The sequence below is a fragment of the Chanodichthys erythropterus genome, chromosome 14 (genome assembly GCF_024489055.1).
Source record: "Chanodichthys erythropterus isolate Z2021 chromosome 14, ASM2448905v1, whole genome shotgun sequence".
Classification (NCBI taxonomy): Eukaryota; Metazoa; Chordata; class Actinopteri; order Cypriniformes; family Xenocyprididae; genus Chanodichthys; species Chanodichthys erythropterus.
Window position 1 is genome coordinate 44,069,334 of NC_090234.1, and position 22,291 is coordinate 44,091,624.

Here is a 22,291-nt window from a genome sequence, read left to right on the forward strand (position 1 = left end):
CTGAGCTTCTGTTTTTCATAAAAGTAATGTGGATAACAGTATTTCCGTGTCACATGACGTGAGCTCTATAATGCAAACTGTCAAACCTGATAAGGTGCCATTTTTAAGAGCCCCAGTAATGGCTAATAAACTCATTGGCTTCAAAACACTTGGAATATAGCGCATGGATAATATGGACTACTTTTATGATATTTAATGGTGCTTTTTTTTAGGACATGACAGTATAAATCACCATCCACTTTCACAAGCTCTGATGTTCTGCCTAGCATCAGCTTGACAGATGAAAGAAAGTAATACAGGGTTGGAAAGACATGAGGATGGGTAGTTAATGACACATTATTTTCATTTATAGGTGATCTGTTCCATTAACATGTTTTTACTCTGTTCGCAGGGTGTTGGGAAAAACAAGATTGTTGATCGATTCTTGCATCTCATGAACAGACCAAGAGAGTATCTTCAGCTTCACAGGTAAAATAAAAAAGTCCCTTGGGTTCTCCTCAAATAAAGCCTTCTAAGAGAGGTAGACCTATTATCAGAAACTACTCTCATGTAGACTCAATTAGAACCTGGTTACGAGGCCACACCGGAAATGACCCACATCTACTGACATTACATGAAGCTTTTCTTCATTAGTGAATAAATGAGTAATGTAACCTCTCTGGAAAAAGAAAGGACATCTTTATTTATCATATAGATAAACATGTGGACACAGATGCATCATATGTTTTCTGTTAGAAGGTGAAAACTTCCTTTTGCAGACTCACTGAGTGCCTGAAATAAAAAGATCTCCTCTCTAAGGCTTGAGTGAGCTATTTTAAACCTGATAAATTAGGACACCTGTCGACAGGGCAGAGGGAACTTTTAAGTTGTGCTTTTGCCTTTGAAGAACTACAATTAGAGGAGCAGTTCTCATTTTACATTTTGCCATCATTCACTTAACCTTGTTCCAACCCTCTTATTATTTTTCCTATCCTCTGTGTAACACAAAAGTATGTCTTCTTTTGACACTGTCAAAAGTGTTAAAAAGAGCAGAAAATTTTTAAAACTGTCGTTTTTCTTCAGTTCTCAATCCAGTTCCCTTTAATTCCTCCCAGATCAAATTTGGCCAACAATGACATAAGCTGTTTTGTCAGTTAAATATCAGTCCGTATTTTCTAATGTCAGTAAACAGACCATGTTATAACATGCTTACAACAGGCTCTCACAGTCACATCTGGATATACACTACCATTAAATAACTGATTACATTTTATAAATAAATTGCATTTTAAAATATATTCAAATAGAAGGCCAAAACATTATGACCAGTCACAGGTTAAGCGAATATCATTGAACATCTTCTAACAAGACCACATATTAAGGCCTAGTTAGATTAGGTGGTAAGCAAACAATCACTTCTCATAATCAACATATTGGATGCAGGAGAAATGGTTAGGAATAAAGATCTGAGCGACTTTGACAAGGGCCTAATTCTTATGGCAAGGTGACTGGGTCAGAGTATCTCTGAAATGGCAAAGCTTGTGGGTTGCTCCTGGTCAGCAGTGGTGAGAATTTACCAACTGTGATCCGAGGGAGGGACAAACCACAAACCGGTGTTGGGCACCCAAGGCTCATCGATGCAATAAAGGCTATCCCATCTGCTCCTAGCCAACAGAAGGTCTATCACACTGTGCTGCGTATGGTACTGCTTAGCCGCATACCAATCAGAGTGCCTATGATGACCGCTGTCTGCCATTGAAAGTGCCAACAATGGGCATGCGAGCGTCGGAACTGGACCTTGGAGCAGTGGAAGAAAGTTGCCTGGTCTGACGAGTCCCGTTTCCTTTTATGTCACCTGGAACATATGTGGGATATACAGGGGTTGGTCAATGAAACTGAAACACTGACCAATATAGTATTAGTGGTTTCATGCTTATATATGCATGGTCTGGGGGTCAAACTTCACTGATTTTAATTTTTTTTTTTATATATATATATATATATATATATTCCATCAGTAAGAGCAGTGTGAAGGTTGAATTATCAGAGCAATAGCACAGCTGTACATAAAATATTGCAATCCACACAACATAATGGGAGACATATCAGAGTTAAAAAGAGAACAAATTGTTGGTGCACGTCTCTCTGGCTCATCTGTGACCAGGACAGCAAGTCTTTGTGGTGTATTGAGAGCCACCGTATATCCAGGATAATGTCAGCATGCCACCACGTAGGATGAGCCACATCCAACAGGAATACCTAGAGTAACTCCTCGACTATCCCATTTCCACCAAAACTGTTTGTTGGGAGCTCCACAAGGTCAGTATTCATGGTTGGGCTACTATAGCCAAACCTTTGGTAACTTGTGTCAATGCCAAATGTTGGTTTCAGTGGTGCCAACGGTGCAAATCTTGGGCTGTGGACAATGTGAAACATGTATGGTTCTTTGAGTCCACCTTCACTGTCTTTCCATGGGAATTATGTTGTGGAGAAGCCCCAAAGAGGTTTAACACCTGGATTGTTGTGTGTCCAGAGTGAAGCGCGGGGGTGCGTCAGTGATGATCTGGGCTGCAATATGTATTGTATTGTCTTGTGCATCACCTATTGTGCTTGATGGGCATGTCACTGCCAAGGACTGCCAAACCATTCTGGAGGACCATGTGCACTATATGGTTCAAACATTGAACCCTGAAGGGGGTACCATGTGTTAACATGATAATGCACCAATACAAGCAACAAGACTTGTGACAGAATGGTTTGAGGAACATGAAAGGGAAGTTGAACATCTCCCATGGCCTGCACAATCACCAGATCTAAAATATTTTGAGCCACTTTGGGGTATTTTGGAGGAGCAAGTCGGAAATCACATAGTGACCTGGCCACTGTTCTGGAAGATGAATGGCTCAGAACCCATCTGGCCACTGTGAACAACTTGTATCTATCATTCCCAAGACAAATGGATGCTGTATAGGCCCCAAAAGGAGGCCCTATACCATACTAATAAATTGTTGTCTAAAACCAGGTGTTTCAGTTTCATTGTCCAACCCCTGTATATCTTTATATTTTTAATTTTATTATTATTATTTTTAATATTTTTTAATAAAAATGCAGCCTTGTTGAGCATAAGAGACTATCAAAAACACAAAAATAATCTTACCGACCCCAAACTTTTGAATGACAGGGTATCTGAATTTTAAAACTTCATGGAAACTCTTTGGATCTAAAATGTGGGATTGCTGTTATAAGATGTAACTGTGTCTAACCCATCTTTGAGGTTCAGAGGTTGATGTCATTGTGAAAGTTTTGTTCTTGAAAGTTAAACCAAAGTCAAACTCGCATGCGTTATGGCCTGGTTAGTAATTATGGAAATCTTTAATTAGTCTAAAGTAATCACTTCAGGGATTCTCCCTTCCACTAAGCCTATAGAGATATGTGTCACATTTCAAACCTGCACAAGAACTCGAGCACTCTGTCCATCACACTGAATTTAGGTCAGTTTACTTTATACTTATGTAGAACCCATGAATATGAATCGACAAATTATCTCAGCCTCTAGAGATATGAGCTATGATTTAACTGTGAACAGAGTCACCATTTCCAGTACATGCATTATTTTTTTATGACAAACACAGTCTAAAGCTTTGTTCTTATCCAACAGAGACACCACAGTCCAGACTTTAACCCTACAGCCCTCTGTGAGAGATGGAATCATTGTCTATGAAGACTCTCCATTGGTCAGTATTCACCACTGACATCATGGCTCTGTTTCAAAAACTTGTGAGCTGCCTACATTGTCACAGGTTTGCTTTCAACTTTAAGGAGTTATTCTTGGAATTTTCACATAATTGGATTCTGAGGTCTCCCATATATGATTAACTGGATCAGGTGCATTTAATTGAAGCTTAACTCTGCAGGGCTGTGGCCCTCCAGGAACTGAATTTTGCATCCCTGGTGTATAGTAAGTGAAATATTAGGGGTGATATTATATAAAGACAAAAAAATAAAATAATTAAAGCAATAATTGGCTTATATATTGACATTGTTAAAATATAGTGCTTGATAAAATATGTACTTTTTAAGATTTTTTTCTTTTTTCTTTCAAAACTAAATGCAGATTTACTAATTAATTTTTTATTTTTGTATTTTTGTATTTATTTATTTTTTTAAGGGGATTAAAATGCATTAACTTTGACAGCCCTTAAAAATGCATTAAGTAGAATTGTTTTTCTATTTTTCTCTGTTCCTTTTCTGACTTTTAGTGACCAGGGTAGGGTTGCACCAGCCGTTCGTAAGTTCTTCCTTAAATTGGAACGTACGGTCCACACTAGTGGCTTAGTAACTACTAGCTAGTTTGTAACTAACGCTGTACTTTATTTGGTTGCAGCATTTGTTCTTAAGGCAGAACTTGCCTAGTAGCTCGTAAGGTCTCCGTCAAGTAATGCATAGTCACATAATATGACGTTTACCCTCAGTGATCCTTCAAATACAGGAGCAGAAGTTGTTGAAATTCCATGAATTTCAGTTTATCCTAGCCTACTACTTAATAATAAATGTTTTTATATGTAAATAACATTCAGAAACTGTATTTGAAATGAAATTAATAAGGATCAATAAATAAATACTGAAACAACAACAACAAAAAAAACATAAGAAATTACATTTATTGATTATGACTGATTTTATTTGACATGCCCAACACGGAGTGATAGGAAAGATGCACACAGCGGCGCACTGTTTAACGGGTTCGTGTTGAAGAGTGGCTAACAAAGTAATCTTTTCACATGATGTTCTCTCTCTTAAAATATAAGAGAGTGTAAATGTCAGCAGCATCATATATATGTAAAGAATGAAGTCTGTCAGGTAAAACAAGAGCTTATTGATGCAGTTCAGTCAGTCTGCTATTTTATTCCAACCGTTACTCCTGATAGGAGGCTTCCGTAAATATTTATTGTATATGTAGAGTTACGCTTCAACTAAGATTAATGGTGCAACACAAAAATATTTAGTAGTGCGTAAGTTGTAACTTAGTGCCCATTTACGTCAAAACTAGTCTACGTTGTAACTTGCGCACAGCTGGTGCAACTGGCCCCAGGACCCTACAAAGTCTCTTTCAAGGAAAGTCTGTTCGCTCAGCAACAATATTGGCAGTGCCTCCAGGCAACTATTTAGGGCATGCAAACCAACTCCTGTCTACTTAAATATCGAAATCTTAAAAGCTGCTTCAAATCAGCAATAAAATCTGCATGAGCTGAATCATAAATATTGTTTTTTTTCACAAAAACAAACAAAAAAAACATTAAAGCGTATATATCTGGGTAGCGTTTCCCAAAAGCATTGTAAGCCTAAGTTGATTGTAACTCGATTGTTGGCAATGGAGCTACGATCAACTTGGTCTTACGATGCTCTTGGGAAACACAGCCCAGATTGGTCCAACCAGTGCACAATTAGTGAGTTTCAGTTTCTTTAAGAACCAAAGCATCTAACAGCAGCTGCAGTAATGCAGTGATGTTACCAGTTGGTGATTGGCTCTTTTATTCAGAAGGTGTGACTTTCTCCGATTGAGTGTTAAATGTTGAATGTTGCAGTTTCTCTCATTTGTACTAATACGAGTGAACAATCTTGGTGTATACAGTCTTTGACCCTTGATTGAAAACCCCTTTTCTATGAAAACTTTTGGCCAAACGTATCCTGCTTGGAGAAGGCAATCCCAGAATGCACTTCAACATATATTTTAGAACAAAACAAATACTTCAAAAACAAATACTTAAGTTAAGAGTATCATGTTGTTAGATTAGCGACACACCTAGGGTGTAGTCACATTTACCGTTGCTCTGTGAAATTTCACTGCCTAAAATCTAGTAATTCCAATTTGAATATGTGCGATTGTGAGTTTTGCTCTGGGGCATAAAGTTCTCTTTGCAGATTTTGCTCACTTTCAAGTTGGTCATGTGAATTTGCCATGTTGACCAACAGAAAGCTGCTTGGTTTGAAAGTGACTTCTATGAAAGTTGTGTATATACATCACTACACTATTGACAGTAGATATGGCACCTTAACACCGAACTCTATTGGAATTAATTGAGTCTCTTTTAATGCTTCACATAAGCAGCTCTATTTTTATGACATACGCAGTTTCATTTGACTTATGATGCTGCCTCAAAGCCACTTTCCTATGTAGGCAATGGACAGCAAGACTTTGTAACAGAGCCCATACTTGCCTTTCTTTATTTGTATACACACCTACAGTGAGCTCTATCAGGATTTGTGTATGTGATTGTAAGATTCATCACCTCAGTGGTTCTGGGTGTCCTGTGATCTCCTGAAAATCAGCCATGTGAAGTGTAAACTTTGCATAGTGATATTTATACATCTCTCAGCAGATGGTCCAGACCACTGCTCCAGCGAGGACAAACACGTTGCCAGCTCACACCCGGAGGACGCCCCGGCACAGATGAGGGAAAAAGCATTAAAAATTAATGAATGACCTCAAGGACAGTGTGTTATAATCCTCCACGCTGCTCGTTTCTGAAGTCGGCCTGTTGTTTTGTTAGCATGATGGTGCCATTTAGACACATTGTTTGTGAAGCAGGGTCGCGGGTGTTCTCTACAAAAGGCTTTTAACGATGTCTCTGCTCGATACAAGGTAGAGGGAGATGAAAAGCAGGCTGTGACTCGGAGTTTGGCCCCTCAATTAGCACCCAGCGGCAGCTCTCTGGGTATAAATAGTCTTTAGGCTTTGAAGCCCCTTCTGACGCCTCATCTGATATCAATGCTTCCAAATGGTCTCGCATTTTGCCGGGCCAACTGATAAAAGCAACAAGAAAACACCCCTCGTTCTCCGCAAACCACCTTTCAGCTCTGGGTTGTAAATAACAGACACTAATGGCAGCTGTACATTTAAGAGATGATAAAAACACGGCTGTAATCTTCAGCTTTCCATTAACTCTGCTCCTCTTTGCTGTTTTGGAATAAAGATGATCCAGAGGGCAAGAGTTCAAATATGGCCAGTCAAAGGAAAGCATGGAAACCAAGCTGGTCCATGTACCTTCAGATAATTTGTTTTCTCTTTTTTATGTCTTCAAAACAAAAATATAAGTATTCCTACCTATTCATTCCTAAAATAGTGTATTTCTCAGGCACACATAGTGAGCCATAGTGAACCTACATCTACACAGAAGAAAGTCCTGTCTGTCTGCCCTGGTACAGTTTGTATCAGTTCATTAGTCTGGTGGTTTAATTAGAAAGAGATGAAATGTAGTTGCAATAAACACTTTAAGAATCTGTACAACTGTAGCGGTGGATGATGATTATTCTGTTGCGCAGGGAACTGAGGAATAATGAGGAATAATGGATGATTATTCCAGTTTTATGTTTGGTTGACCAATCAGTGGAAAGGGGTGTTTCATTCCCACCCATGTAGAGATAGAATATTCAAGCTGTTCATGCTTTTTTTATTTTTTTTTTTTATTGTGTTTCCATTTGGGGAATTAGAACAAAGTGTGATGAAAACAAAAATAAAAATATGAAAACATGTTCATGAAAATGTTCATTAAATATGTGATAAATTAACTGTTTCTTTGTTTACCCGAAAACAAAATATCCAAAGTTACACAGAATGGACCCAAGTTGTTTTACTCATGTGTGCCATCTGTATGTTACCGCCTATTCAGTATAGAAATCTTTCCTCGTGATTCAAACTGATTTCAATTCAGTGAGTCACAATCTGATTCCAAATCTGACTCCATTCAGTTCATCTAAATTTTTCTGTAACTTCTTAGGAGTTAAAGTGAATTGTTGCCTAATTAAAAGGTTAGTTCACCCAAAAATGAAAATTCTGTCATTTATTACTCAACCTCATGTCGTTCCACACCCGTAAGACCTTCATTCATCTTCAGAACACAAATTAAGATATTTTTGATTAAAATCTGAAGGCTCAGTGAGGCCTCCATTGACGGCAAGATAATTAACACTTTCAAACACCTAGAAAGTTACTAAAGACATATTCATGTGATTACAGTGGTTTAACCTTAATATTATGAAGCAAAGAGAATACTTTTTGTGCGGCAAATCTAATTCCAATTTAAAATAGCATGTTTTGAAATGTGACGAATATCGACAAAACTAAATTTTCAGCATCATTACTCCAGACTTCATTGTCAAATGATCCTTCATTAATCATTCTAATATGTTGTTTTTCTGCTCAAGAAACATTTGTTATTACCAACATTTTTGTGAAGAAAAAAAATTATACTTTTTTTCAGGATTTTCTGATTAATAGAATGTTTGAAGGAACAGCCTTCATATATTATAAAAAAATAATTTGTAATCAAAATCGTTTATAACATTATAAATGTCTTTACATCCTTCTTGAATAAAAGTATTAATTTCTTCAAAAAAAAATCTTACTGACCTCAAACTGTTGAACGTTAGTGTGCAGCAGTAGCCTGAGGATGGGAAATGTTTCCTTTAAACTACATTACACAAGAAACGCTGCTTAACATTATAAGTGGACTTGAAGTAATAACTAAATAATGCATTAAAATTGTGCTTGTTTGTTGTTTTCAAGGTTAAAGCTGTGAAGATGGGACATATCCTGGTAATAGATGAAGCTGATAAAGCTCCCACAAATGTCACCTGTATCCTGAAGACTTTGGTGGAAAGTGGAGAAATGATCCTGGCAGATGGAAGAAGAATAGTGTCAGGTGAAATGGACTGAGAGGATCAAACACATTCCACATCATTATCACTGACAGTCTTTAAAACAGGAATTGTTCTTTGATTTCCACAGATTCGTTGGAAGCGGCAGGAAGGCCTAATGCCATCCCCATGCATCCAGACTTCCGCATGATTGTTTTAGCAAACCGACCAGGCTTTCCGTTTTTGGGAAATGACTTCTTTGGAGCGCTTGGTAAAAGTCAATTATACTGTTTAGCATCATTATACAAAAGTGTTTGACTCATCACAGACTCCTATCATCATGAGTATTACATACAAATATAAAGTAAGGACTATAGGATATGTTAATTCATTCTTTCAGGGGACATATTTAGCTGCCATGCAGTGGACAACCCCAAACCTCAGGCGGAGTTTGCCATGCTGAAGCAGTACGGGCCTGACGTTCCTGATGCTGTTCTTCAGAAACTGGTGGCTGCATTCGGAGAGCTCCGGGCCATGGCTGACCAAGGAACAATCACCTACCCCTACTCTACAAGAGAAGTGGTCAACATCGTAAAACACCTACAGGTAATTGGCAGGTAGTTATAGCCTCAGACGGCACACGTATATATAGTCGGTCTGACACGTATAGTTCACGGTCTGATGCATATAACACAAAATGGAAGCAAATAATGGACAGAGTGACGATTCTTTTTTTAGAAACAGCCATTCACTTGTCACGTTTGTATTCAATTCTTTACACACACCACTTAAACCTAGACCTAAACCTAGATCGCCATCTACTGGTGATCGAGAATCGAGTTGAAAGAGAATTGTGATAAATTCGTGAAATATCAGATTCGATCCAGAATCATTGTATCGCAAATCGAGAATCAATTTATTGTCCCAGACCTGTAATTTTGTGATTAATACAGTTTAAAATAACTCTTTTCTATTTTAATGTACTTTAAAATGTATTTTTTTATATAAATTGTTTGATGGCAAAGCTGCATTTTCTTCCTTAACTGCTTATGTTCTCTTAAGACAAAACTGTCTGGCTTTCTGTGTGTGTGAGCACCTCATTCTTTTCCGTGGCTTATTGTGCTTAATAATTTAATTTTTTTTTATTATTTATTTATTTATTTATTTTTTAACATTAAAGTCCCCCTTTAGTCAATAATTTTATCCTTTAAAAATCATGTAACATACCGCCGTCGATATTGAACGCGATATTGCGTGGCTTGTCAGTGAACTACGGCTCTGTCTATTAAATACCGCTCCATTTGAAGGCAGGTTATGGCGATTTAGCGGTAATCAGGGAACCGGCTTTACTGACGAAATGCGCGTGACAAAAGCATTCGATATATCGCCCAGCCCTACGCGGATCTATGAATATGCTAACTAGCCCCGCCTCCACTCACTCACACCAGCTCATAGATCCACTCGGTCAACTTACTGTGATAAACGCTGCACAGTGGTATCCCTTTTTACAACATCGGACACATAATGGTAATTAATATGATTAGCCTTTTGCTTGACTACATTATCAAACAGCTAATAATGTGTTGCTAATGTTACACAAACCATGTTACCATTCGCCATCTCAGAGTCAGACAGCTGCCTTCTAAAAGCCTTACAATCGCTTTGAACAACTCAGAACGTCAGTCAGGAAAGACATATAGTTTGTCATTGTAATATACATAATACGCCCTCTATATTGCTAAATCGACCCGATTTTTCATATCAGCAGAAAAATATACCGGGATAACCTGGCTTCTCTCTTCTGCTTCTGATTGGTCCTTGTTAATGATATGCTAAATCCCACCAGCACGTTGACGTGATTGGTTGCATGGTAGTTTGTGATGTAACAAACACCAGCGATTTCAAACCACGTTTTTAGATCACTGCAGTTTTAAAGAGAAAATACTCAGCAATGGTGTTGACTCATGAATTTGCACATGGTTTGTCTTAAAGCATATTAAAAACACTACATAGACATATAAACAACATTTAAAAACTTGATTTTCACCACAGGGGGACTTGAAGCATGTCACAGGTATTTAACAGCCAGGTGTCTATTCTCTGCGTTGATCTAAAATTTTGACAATTCATAACTTTTTAAAGTATTGAAATCATTCAGTTATCGCAAGCCGTTGTGATATGCATATTGCAATATATACATTTTGGATATATTGATATATATCGTGCATCCCAACTTAATATTTTTGTGGAAACTGTGATACATTTTTCTTCAAGATTCTTAGATGTATATGAAATATTTTGTAACATTATGAATGTCTTCACTGTCACCTTTGGTCAATTTAATGCATCGTTGCTGATAAAAGTTTTAATTCTCTCAAAAAAACACCTTACTGACCCCAAAGTTTTGAACATATTTTAGATGAATGGTGCTTACAAAAAAAAAAAAAACCTCTTTTTGGTCGTTTTGCATGTCAATCAGACAGTCTCTTCCTGTCTAAAGGGACAGATCATGTCCAGAATAAGCTGCAAAGTGCACCAGACTTTATGCCGCTGGTCAAAAGTCTGGCTAGATCCACACAATACATCAAACCTCTTGGTTTTAGGATGTTCCACATTTTAAGAATTCAGACTTTGTGTCGGTGATGAACTGTGTGATGTTTAATAGATGAGGGTGAGTGACTCTATGTCTGAGATGAAAGGTGCCGCACGAGAGACAGAGTGAGGGAGGAGAGGCCTTGTCTCTTCACTCGGCCCACTCACTGACTGATCTGACACATAGAGGCCACACTGCCATTCTGGGCCACCTGTCTCTGGGCTTCAACTCTGCTCTCACACACACACACACACACACACACACACACACACAATGTACCAGCCTCCTCCTACTCTAGCCTCAGCTCTCAGGAGTGACAGGGGTGCAGATAGATGGATGGAATTCATCTGTCACGTTGGATGAGGAGTCAGTTGTCAAATTGGTCTGCCGCAAGCAGCCATCAGAGGTCTACACTAGCGGTTGAAAGTTCGGACACACTTGACTGAATTTGTTCCTTGTGATCTTATAAACCTTTTTTGTTCTAAAGACTGTTATGCTTGAAATTAGCTTCATAATATAAATTGTCTACTTATGAATTTTTATTTATTTATTTATTTTAATTTGATCAGATTATAAAATGAAAAGCAGCGACCTGTGCCTGGTCTGTGAACTCCTTCAGAACTGTTTAAAAGAATCTCATTATGCAAATCCTAAAGTTAGTAGTGTGAATGTCCAGAGTGAGCAGAGGTACAATCTAGAAAAATAACCTAACCATAGGCAGGTTGTGCACTATTCTGAATTGAATTGAAAATGTTTAATATTCTATTCCACTTCCTAAATTTGAATTGAATAAAGAAGAATTAAAATGGCATGAAATTAAAAAGAAATTCATATAGCTGCTTTGAGTAGCTTATAATACTGTATAATATTTCAGTAGGAATTACATACAATATCTTAATCACATACAATATGTGGTTGCTTCCAAAAACATTGAATAATATTAGTAAGATTTAAGTGTTTTATTTCATGAATACTGGTGGAAATACACTTTCAAGAATTATCTAATGTATCCTGAAGTTTGATTTCAGCATTCTTTTTTATATATAGTTGAAAAAAATAAATCTGAAAACAAGGTTGTTGTTTATTTCTAAAGTAAAATCTTTTTTTTCTAATGGCTGTTAATTGTGTTGACCATGTTGAACTTATATATATATATATATATATATATATATATAATATAATATATTTTTTTTTTTTTTTTTTTTTTTTTTTTTATCGGAAGAGTTATTTAGACTTTAGACAAAATATAAAAAGAAAATCTAAATAAAAAAAAGATTGCATATGTGTTTTTGTTGAGTATTTGATAAATCAGGCTTTTATAGCTCATATATTATGCTATCTGAGAATATTAAAGGGTTAGTTCACCCAAAAATGAAAATTCTGTCATTTATTACTTACCCTCATGTTGTTTCACACCGTAAGACCTTCGATAATCTTCGGAACACAAATTAAGATATTTTAGTTGAAATCTGATGGCTCAGTGAGGCCTGCATAGAGAGCAATGACATTTCCTCTCTCAAGATCCATTAATGTACTAAAAACATGTTTGAATCAGTTCATGTGAGTACAGTGGTTCAATATTAATATTATAAAGCGACGAGAATACTTTTGGTGCGGCAAAAAAACGAAATAACGACTTTAGTGATGGCCGATTTCAAAACACTACTTCAGAAAGCATCGGAGCATTAAATGAATCAGTGTATCGAATCATGAATCGGATCGCGGGTCAAACCACCAAACTGCTGAAATCACGTGACTTTGGTGCTTCGAACTGCAGATTCGACACACAGATTCACAATGCTCCGATGCTACCAGAAGCATTGTTTTGAAAGTCATTATTTTGTTTTTTTGCCACACCAAAAGTATTCTCGTCGCTTTATAATATTAATATTGAACCACTGTACTCACATGAACTGATTTAAATATGTTTTTAGTACCTTTATGGATCTTGACAGAGGAAGTGTCCATTGCTCCCTATGGAGGCCTCACGGAGCCATCGGATTTCAACTAAAATATCTTAATTTGTGTTCTGAAGATTAATGAAGGTCTTACGGGTGTGGAACGGCATGAGGGTGAGTAATTAATGACAGAATTTTCATTTTTGGGTGAACTAACCCTTTAAGCTCATACTTCAAAAAAAAAAATCACAGAGGCCAAAACTGGGCAAAATCTGCATAAGCAATCTAGTGCAGTTGGTGATACTTATATGACCAAAAAGTATTGCTTGTAATGTAAAACAATATGTTTATAACAGTATAACAGATTACTTTCATAAAATGCATATAAATATAGTATCTGCATATCAATGAGTAAAGATTTCACAGCAAAAATATACATGTATCACAACATTTACATTTGTAAATTTATACTAGAAGGCCTTTTACTTGCAAAAAAAGTGAGCTGTCAATCAGAAAACAGAAAGCATCAACTGTAGATTGTGTAAAACAGGTTTTTCAGCAAACTTTTGATCATGTTGAAATGATGGTATCAAATATGATATTGTAGGCTTTATATGGTTAATGGTCCTATTCATGTTTTTTCCTCGCTAAACTTTTGGATGGAAGAAATTCCTCTCCCATGAGAAAGCGTTGAATTTCTTTTGAATTGCAGTTCAGTAAATTCCTCATTCTAATTAATCATCCTTTGTTTTGCGGCCAGTTCAATTTAAATTCACGCTTATCAACTGAAATAGAAACCATTCCTACATGTTTTATCAATCTCTCCAGCACGATTCAATGTTTTTAATCTGCAGTGATTGATAACATAAGATCAGATTGCTCTTAAAATGCATTACAACGAAACGCTTTTATCTTGTGGCTTACCTTATTCTCCTCTTTTTCCAGAAATTTCCGGATGAGGGCTTGGCCAATGTGGTGAGGAATGTGTTTGACTTTGACTCCTATAACAAGGACATGAGTGAGGTGCTGATCACAGCTTTGCACAAGCACGGCATTCCGATCGGAGCCAAACCCACCAGCGTGCACCTGGCCAAGGAGTAAGAGCTCAGCTCCTATTGCCCCTTTACTGTCCGTGAATACAGTATCATAGACAAATATTGAGTTCTCTAACAGCCACACTGTCCTGGACTAATAAGACTACCTGTAGAAAGGATCTGCTTTGCATGGTCCTCAAACCATACACTTGAACAAATGCGTACAAAGGTGAAGTGTGCAATTTTTTCACCAGCAGTGACCGTAAACAAAATAATGCAAAAGTGATCACTGTTTTCAAATAAAGTTTGCATCTGCGTTGCTCTGACAAACTCACACCATTGGTTTAGCCAATGTTGTTATATGAAGCCCAGTTGGGCTGCACAGATGAACATCAATTTTGTTTCTGGTGTCACAAATATTACAAACTTCACCTTGAACAGATGCATTTAACTCATAAGCTGCTTATTTCATTGAAGGTGCAATATATATATAATATTAGACAGGCTCAGAAATAACTACTACTGAACTTGATTGCCAGGGTCTGGTTAGTGCGTTTAAAAGATATGAGAAATTTGGGGCAAATTTCAGTGGGAAGTGAGCATCTCTATACCCTGTTGAAGAACAGAACGCTTGAAGTGGGAAATCTGGGGCCCATACCATGATGGTAGTTGAACAAACTCAGGGTTACAGGATTAGTTTCGAGTTGACAAAACCAATTCAATCAGGTTTTGTTGGTACCATAATGTTGATCATCAACTTTCTCTGTCAACTCAGTCTTTGATCCTAGGAGTTTAGGTGTGGCATCAATAGTGAACAGTCAATCACATGTTGTGGAACAGTGAAACTACGATTCAGAAGCAGCGTAGTATGAGATTGAAAAATATTAAGAATTTAAACAAATTTACACAGCAAGAAGAAAAGAGCTGTCTATGAAAGGAGCATTACTAAAAGAAAAATCTTGCTATATCAGTCCAAGTAAAAGTTGTGAAGTTACTTTATATTGTTAGTTTATAGAGAATTGAACATTTAAGCTCACATGCAGTCATTTTTATAGCTTTATCTATTGATTGTAAACCTTATTTAAATTAGTTTTATATATTTGTATTCATTTGAACTAAGTGCTTAATAATAATTGATAAACTAAAATTTTACATGTATAATGGATTTAGGGTATAATAATTACATAAATAACATCTAAATATTATTTATATCATACAAAATTATTATTATAAATAAACATTGCTAAAAGCCAGATGCTTTTGTCTTTAAAAATGACTTTATTGCATCAGACATGTCACTTTGCTCATAGCTGATTGGAACATAACCTAAAACACAGAGTTGGTGCAAACTAAACTGAAACATACCTGGCTAGCCACCTAAACTGGCTTCATGGTATAGGCCCCTGGAGTGAGCAGGACAGTTGTCTCATAACGTGGTTGTTTGGAACACACTTGGCAAAGTGAGCAATTAAAAATAACAATATTTTCTCTTTATCTGGAATGATCATTTGTGTTCCATCTATGTGCCATCACTGTCCGCACTTCCAGTGCCCACTGTTTGGAATTTGCCATAGTTTTGGAATCTGATTATTGAGAGTTTGGCATCAGCGTGATATAACAACAAAAATTGTCTCATTCCATAAAGCTCATTTAATTTTCTCAGTACTGTATACTATACATTTTCAATAAAGGAAATTATTTGTTTCTTCCGTCTCATATTTGTCTTATTTCACTTGCTTTTGAGTGTTTTGCCATCTGGTCTACACAATTCATTATTATGTTTCATACAAAATACTGGAAAATGACAGTGAAGAAACAAATATTTCCTTTTGAATCATACTTAAAGGTTTTTGAAAGAAGCCTCATGCTCACAAAGGGTGCATTTATTTGATCAAAAATACAGTAATACTATGAAATATGATGTTTTTTAAAATGGCTAAGCTGATTTTTTTAGCAGCTATTAGTCTGCTAAATGTCTTCAGTGTCAAATGATCCTGCAGAAATCATTCTAATCTGCTGATTTGCAGCTTAAGAAACATTTATTATTAAGCAGTGGCTAATAGCTATTTAGCTACAATAGATACTATTTACCCTAGGTGTACCAAAAAGTATTTTCTTTGCGCTAATTGTAAATGGTTGTTAGATGCTATTTATACTTTGTATCTGCCACTATTTCATTGTTTGCACCTCAGTGTATGCACAACCATATGCAATAGTAACAACACATTCGGTGTGTGTGATTATATTTATTAAAATCATAAATGGAAGTTGCTTTATTGGAACATCACTTGTACTTGACATTACCTCCCCTAAACCTACTCCTAACCCTACCCGTTAAATACTTTATTTCCATTATTAAATACCCATTATGCAAACTATTTTCACTATTGCGAATATTTTCTTAATTTTTATTTAAAATAAATGCTACTATGAGCTGATATGCAATAGGAAAAGGGTAAAGAATGAGTTAGGTAAAAGGCAGATTTGAACTCTGGTTGTTTGCAACAAAAGCTAATGCCACCCACCATACTTGGTGTAAATAGCCTCTGCCAACAAGGCGGCCTATTTGCACTTGGTGTAAATAGACACTCCGTTATTATTATCAATTTTGAAAACAGTTGTGCTGCTTAATATTTTGTGGAAGCCATGATACATTTATTTTCAGGATTGTATAGTGAATTCAAAGTCAAAAGAACAGCATTAATTTGAAAAATATATATTGTGACATTATAAATGTATTTACTGGCACTTTTGAAAAATTTAACTTTTGTCCTTGCTGAATACAATTTTTAATTTCTTAAAAAAAAAAAAAAAAAAAAAACCACACACACAGTTTAATGTTTTATCTTGATAAGAATGATATCTTGTCCCACCTGCATGAACTGCAGAGTAGTATATTAATGTTTTATCTGGGAATATAGATCTAGTTATTGCTAAGTTACTAACTACAGCCTTCATAAATGTCAATGAACTCCAGCCTCACTACAGAGACAGCAGACTGTCTTCAGTTCTGGGGCATGTGTAGAGCCAAATGAAACAATGACCATCATTTAAACGCACATCATTTTCTGATTTAGGTGCAGTTTTGTGATTATGTTCTTTTACTGGACAAAACACTGATTACTTTCATAAATCATTGCAAAAATCTAGGTGTACCAGTCAGTTTTGCTTAACCTAATAAAATAACACAGTTTTAGGTGTTTTCATCAGTTTTAGGTGTTTTAATCAGTGTAAGATTTCAATTTCATAACTGATAATTACTAAAATACCCTTTTCCTAGGTTACCATTGCCAGACTGTAAGATGGCGGGTTACTGGACCATCAATCAGGGTGGTAATGCACGACGAAAACTGCTGTGTCCAACAGATTCCCATCGGATAGATATTAAGGTATCATAAACCTTTCATATATTTTCAATATTTCAAAGCTGTTATTAGTCCAGTCAAATCACCTTTATTTATAGAGCACTTTATACAATACAGAATGTTTCAAAGCAGCTTTACATTGATGCAAACTCTGGTGTAAAGCAGCTCTAAAAAGACAAAAGTAAACATTATTCAGTTGAAATCAGTTCAGTGTTGTTTGTCATATTACACTATGAAACTTAATAGAATGTCTGTGGTTTTCATCAGGGCCCAGTGTTTCTGCGGGTTCAGAGTTATCCATCTGAAAGGCATGCATCTAGATCTATGAGCTTCACTGAGGAACAGGCCCACTGGCAAATCCCCATGAACGAGGTCAACATCGTCTGTGACGTCACCACTGCTAATGGTAGGCCATGACTAAAGTACAATGATATCGAAGTTAGTCTTATGGAGCCAAACTTTGACCTAATTAATATGGCATTATAAAGTCTTATAAAGTCTCTATAAAGACTTTTATTTTGAAAGTGAATCCTTTTTTCCTCATAGATTCAATTTACGTGGCCACATGTAACCCTGTGTCACTGTATGCTATGAAGGAGAAAGGAGACTCTGTCCAGTGTATTGAGCTCTATGATATCTTCCCCCGAACTATCAGTGGAGTGTGGCAGCCCTTTGTCTCTGTGGCGGCACTGGGCAACCCGCTGCTGGACCAGGTGGTGCTCCATGAAGAACAGGTGTGTGTGTGTGTGTGACATGTAACTCGCCCTTCTACACAGGCACTATACATGAAAGCTTTGCTGTCCACTTGCTACCATTACCTATCCATTTATGGGTCTCATTCCTGCTCTGATGTTTATCTGAGACATTCTGTTATGATCTGAACATGGATATAGAAGATCATCAATAGATGCATCCTTTCCACCAAACCTGTAAGGGGAAAACAATGTCTAATAATAGTGGATGGAAATAGTAAATGGCCAAAGATCAAAACAAATTTGAGCCAGAGTTGTGAGCTAATAGGTTCACCATAGATGAGATGTGATGTTTGAGAAATAATGCCATTTTGAATTTGAAATAGGTTATACAACGTATTGAGGCTGCGTGTTACTTTGCTGGATGTTATTGTCACTATATTTAGGCTTTGTTTATCAGTTAAAATAACCTAGTTAAAATTTACACTGTAATGTTAATTATAGTTTACTTCACCAAAAACAAACTTGACCCAAAAATAAAATCATTTACTTTCCCTCTTGTCATTCCAATAGACTTAAGTTTATCTTTGAAACACAATTGAAGATATTTTTTAATGGAACCTGAGAGATTTCTGTAACCAAAGCTTTGATGCTTCTTTTTTTAATATTAAACATCTTCACACTTCACCACTTTATTACTTCTAATGATTGCATTTCGGCTTCAAAATTCATAAAAATTGTGTTGATTTGTAGAGATTATATTCATAAACAAAACATGTAAGAATCCTAAACATTTGTTGGCCAAAGGGCTTATTTTCTGCAATAATCCAAAAGCCTATGGAAGAATCCTATTGGTTTTTGGTTGAGGGAACCAGGGTAATGCTAACTTCCGTTTTGGCCTACAAAAATACGTCATCACTGCAGCACTCTATTATTAACAGATTAAACATCCATTCTGTCTAGTAGAAAGACTTTCCAGAAGAGTGGAAATTGAAATGCCTATGGTTTTAAAGTTAAATACTTAACAAGCACATATGGCTGTAGTGTTTTCGGAGATCACGATTTTGGTCATGTAGTGTATCTTCATATATTGAATAACCATTCTCATTAATTCACTTACATATTAAGGTACCAAACCAAAAAAATGGAAATACAGTGGGTACGGAAAGTATTCAGACCCCCTTAAATTTTTCACTCTTTGTTATATTGCAGCCATTTGCTAAAATCATTTAAGTTCTTCTTTTTTTTTTTCCTCATTAATGTACACACAGCACCCCATATTGACAGAAAAACACAGAATTTTTGACATTTTTACAAATTTATTAAAAAAGAAAAACTGAAATATCACATGGTCCTAAGTATTCAGACCCTTTGCTCAGTATTTAGTAGAAGTACCCTTTTGATCTAATACAGCCATGAGTCTTTTTGGGAAAGATGCAACCAGTTTTTCACACCTGGATTTGGGGATCCTCTGCCATTCCTCCTTGCAGATCCTCTCCAGTTCTGTCAGGTTGGATGGTAAATATTGGTGGACAGCCATTTTTAGGTCTCTCCAGAGATGCTCAATTGGGTTTAAGTCAGGGCTCTGGCTGGACCATTCAAGAACAGTCACGGAGTTGTTGTGAAGCCACTCCTTTGTTATTTTAGCTGTGTGCTTAGGGTCATTGTCTTGTTGGAAGGTAAACCTTCGGCCCAGTCTGAGGTCCTGAGCACTCTGGAGAAGGTTTTTGTCCAGGATATCCCTGTACTTGGCCGCATTCATCTTTCCCTCGATTGCAACCAGTCGTCCTGTCCCTGCAGCTGAAAAACACCCCCACAGCATGATGCTGCCACCACCATGCTTCACTGTTGGGACTGTATTGGACAGGTGATGAGCAGTGCCTGGTTTTCTCCACACATACCGCTTAGAAGGCCATCTATCTTGGTCTCATCAGACCAGAGAATCTCATTTCTCACCATCTTGGCAAACTCCATGCAGGCTTTCATGTGTCTTGCACTGAGGAGAGGCTTCCGTCGGGCCACTCTGCCATAAAGCCCCGACTGGTGGAGGGCTGCAGTGATGGTTGACTTTCTACAACATTCTCCCATCTCCCGACTGCATCTCTGGAGCTCAGCCACAGTGATCTTTGGGCTCTACTTTACCTCTCTCACCAAGGCTCTTCTCGCCCGATAGCTCAGTTTGGCCGGACGGCCAGCTCTAGGAAGGGTTCTGGTCGTCACAAACATCTTCCATTTAAGGATTATGAAGGCCACTGTTCTCTTAGGAACCTTAAGTGCAGCAGAAATTTTTTTTGTAACGATGGCCAGATCTGTGCCTTGCCACAATTCTGTCTCTGAGCTCTTCAGGCAGTTCCTTTGACCTCATGATTCTCATTTGCTCTGACATGCACTGTGAGCTGTAAGGTCTTATATAGCAGGTGTGTGGCTTTCCTAATCAAGTCCAATCAGTATAATCAAACACAGCTGGAATCAAATGAAGGTGTAGAACCATCTCAAGGATGATCAGAAGAAATGGACAGCACCTGAGTTAAATATATGAGTGTCACAGCAAAGGGTCTGAATACTTAGGACCATGTGATATTTCAGTTTTACTTTTTTAATAAATCTGCAAAAATGTCAACAATTCTGTGTTTTACTGTCAATATAGGTTGCTGTGTGTACATTAATGAGAAAAAAATGTAAAAATTAACTTAAATGATTTTAGCAAATGGCTGCAATATAACAAAGAGTAAAAAATTTAAGGGGGTCTGAATACTTCCCGTACCCACTGAGATCAAACTTGAATTTACATTCACAGAGTGCAGCTGGTTTGTATTAGAGTCGAGCCTGGAAGAAACCTTAAAACACCTGTTAGCAGTGGAAAAAAGGGGTGTGGAAAACATGATTACTTATTGCGTATAAAAATCTAAAAATACAGATGTCCAGACATCACAAAGGGCCATCCAGGGGTCATTGCTCTCCTGGTGGAGAAAACACGAAGGCTGAATGAAACAGTGCGGCCCAGGACCATAATGGCTTGTCTCGGCCAAACCCACCATCTGTCCAGAAGTGATGCAAGGCTTCTATTAATAACACAGACAGTATGCGGTATATGAAAGCCAGGGCGTAAGGAAGCCATTAGGCTGCAAATTCAGTGGTGAGGAGGAATTTATGGCCTCCAACCTTTCCTATGAAAGTGAAAACTAAAGATAAGAAGCATTGTTACAGGAGGCTGGCACAATACTTGCATAAAGTACATTTCTGGCCTTATTCGTATTGTGTGTGAAAAGGACATTTACGTATCTTAAAGGGACAGCTGTAAAAAGGCCAGGGTCAGATAGAGGCTGGACAATGGTTGCTTAAACTAAATTATGACTGTTCTTGGTGCATAACACCTTGACATTACCTTAACATTATCAGTGTATCTTAGGGAATAAAATGAAATGATATGACCTCTTTTTCAAAAAACTAGAGTATGTGAACATTCTTGTCTCCTCTTTGTAGGGTAACACAGTGCTCCATCTGGACCTGGTTACTGGTGCTGTGAGGAGACTGGTCCTGTCTCAGGACAAGCAGGAGGAACCACCACGCAAGACTTCAAACTGGTGGAGCAACAAAGAGAGTCAGGTGGAAATATATGTCTATAACAGTGGTTCTCTATCAGGGGTCCAGGGCCCACTAAGGGTCTGGTAGTGTAAAATCATACAATCATGCCTAACATTATCTTAAAATTATTTTCAACTTTTTTGTTGTTGTCATTAGCCAGCATACAAAATGTGCAAGGAGTTTGCCCACAAGAACTGGCTTCTCTTTTACAAAGAAAACGGGTAAGTTACTCTCCCTCAATCTTAAGTGTGACGAGCCCCTTACACTTATTCTGAAACCTAGTGAGCTGCCTATGTATGCAGCATTTTCCAAAGCTAAACAGCTCATTTATTAGAGAAACATGATTATTCACCCTTCTGATGCTTTTTGGCCAAATTGTAAGACAGCACTGCATATATCTGTTGTGGAGAAATCAATCCCAGAATGCAATGCAACAAAAATCTAAGATTTCTGACAAAGTGTGAGAAATAGAGAATTATAGATAGATAGAAAAATTAAGAATCTAATT

General features: G+C 37.1%; 1 protein-coding gene across 3 annotated transcripts in view; it reads left to right on the forward strand.

Moving 5' to 3' along the window:
• Positions 1-22,291, forward strand: part of vwa8 (von Willebrand factor A domain containing 8) — a 146,055-nt gene that overhangs the window by 52,039 nt on the left and 71,725 nt on the right. For all 3 annotated transcript variants that reach the window (XM_067409012.1, XM_067409011.1, XM_067409013.1), the window contains 11 exons: positions 392-468; positions 3,638-3,713; positions 8,546-8,681; positions 8,768-8,887; positions 9,017-9,222; positions 14,053-14,204; positions 17,422-17,530; positions 17,774-17,912; positions 18,053-18,240; positions 21,682-21,804; positions 21,940-22,004. In XM_067409012.1, coding sequence (XP_067265113.1) covers positions 392-468; positions 3,638-3,713; positions 8,546-8,681; positions 8,768-8,887; positions 9,017-9,222; positions 14,053-14,204; positions 17,422-17,530; positions 17,774-17,912; positions 18,053-18,240; positions 21,682-21,804; positions 21,940-22,004 — 1,391 coding nt within the window. The remainder of the gene's footprint in view (positions 1-391; positions 469-3,637; positions 3,714-8,545; positions 8,682-8,767; positions 8,888-9,016; positions 9,223-14,052; positions 14,205-17,421; positions 17,531-17,773; positions 17,913-18,052; positions 18,241-21,681; positions 21,805-21,939; positions 22,005-22,291) is intronic.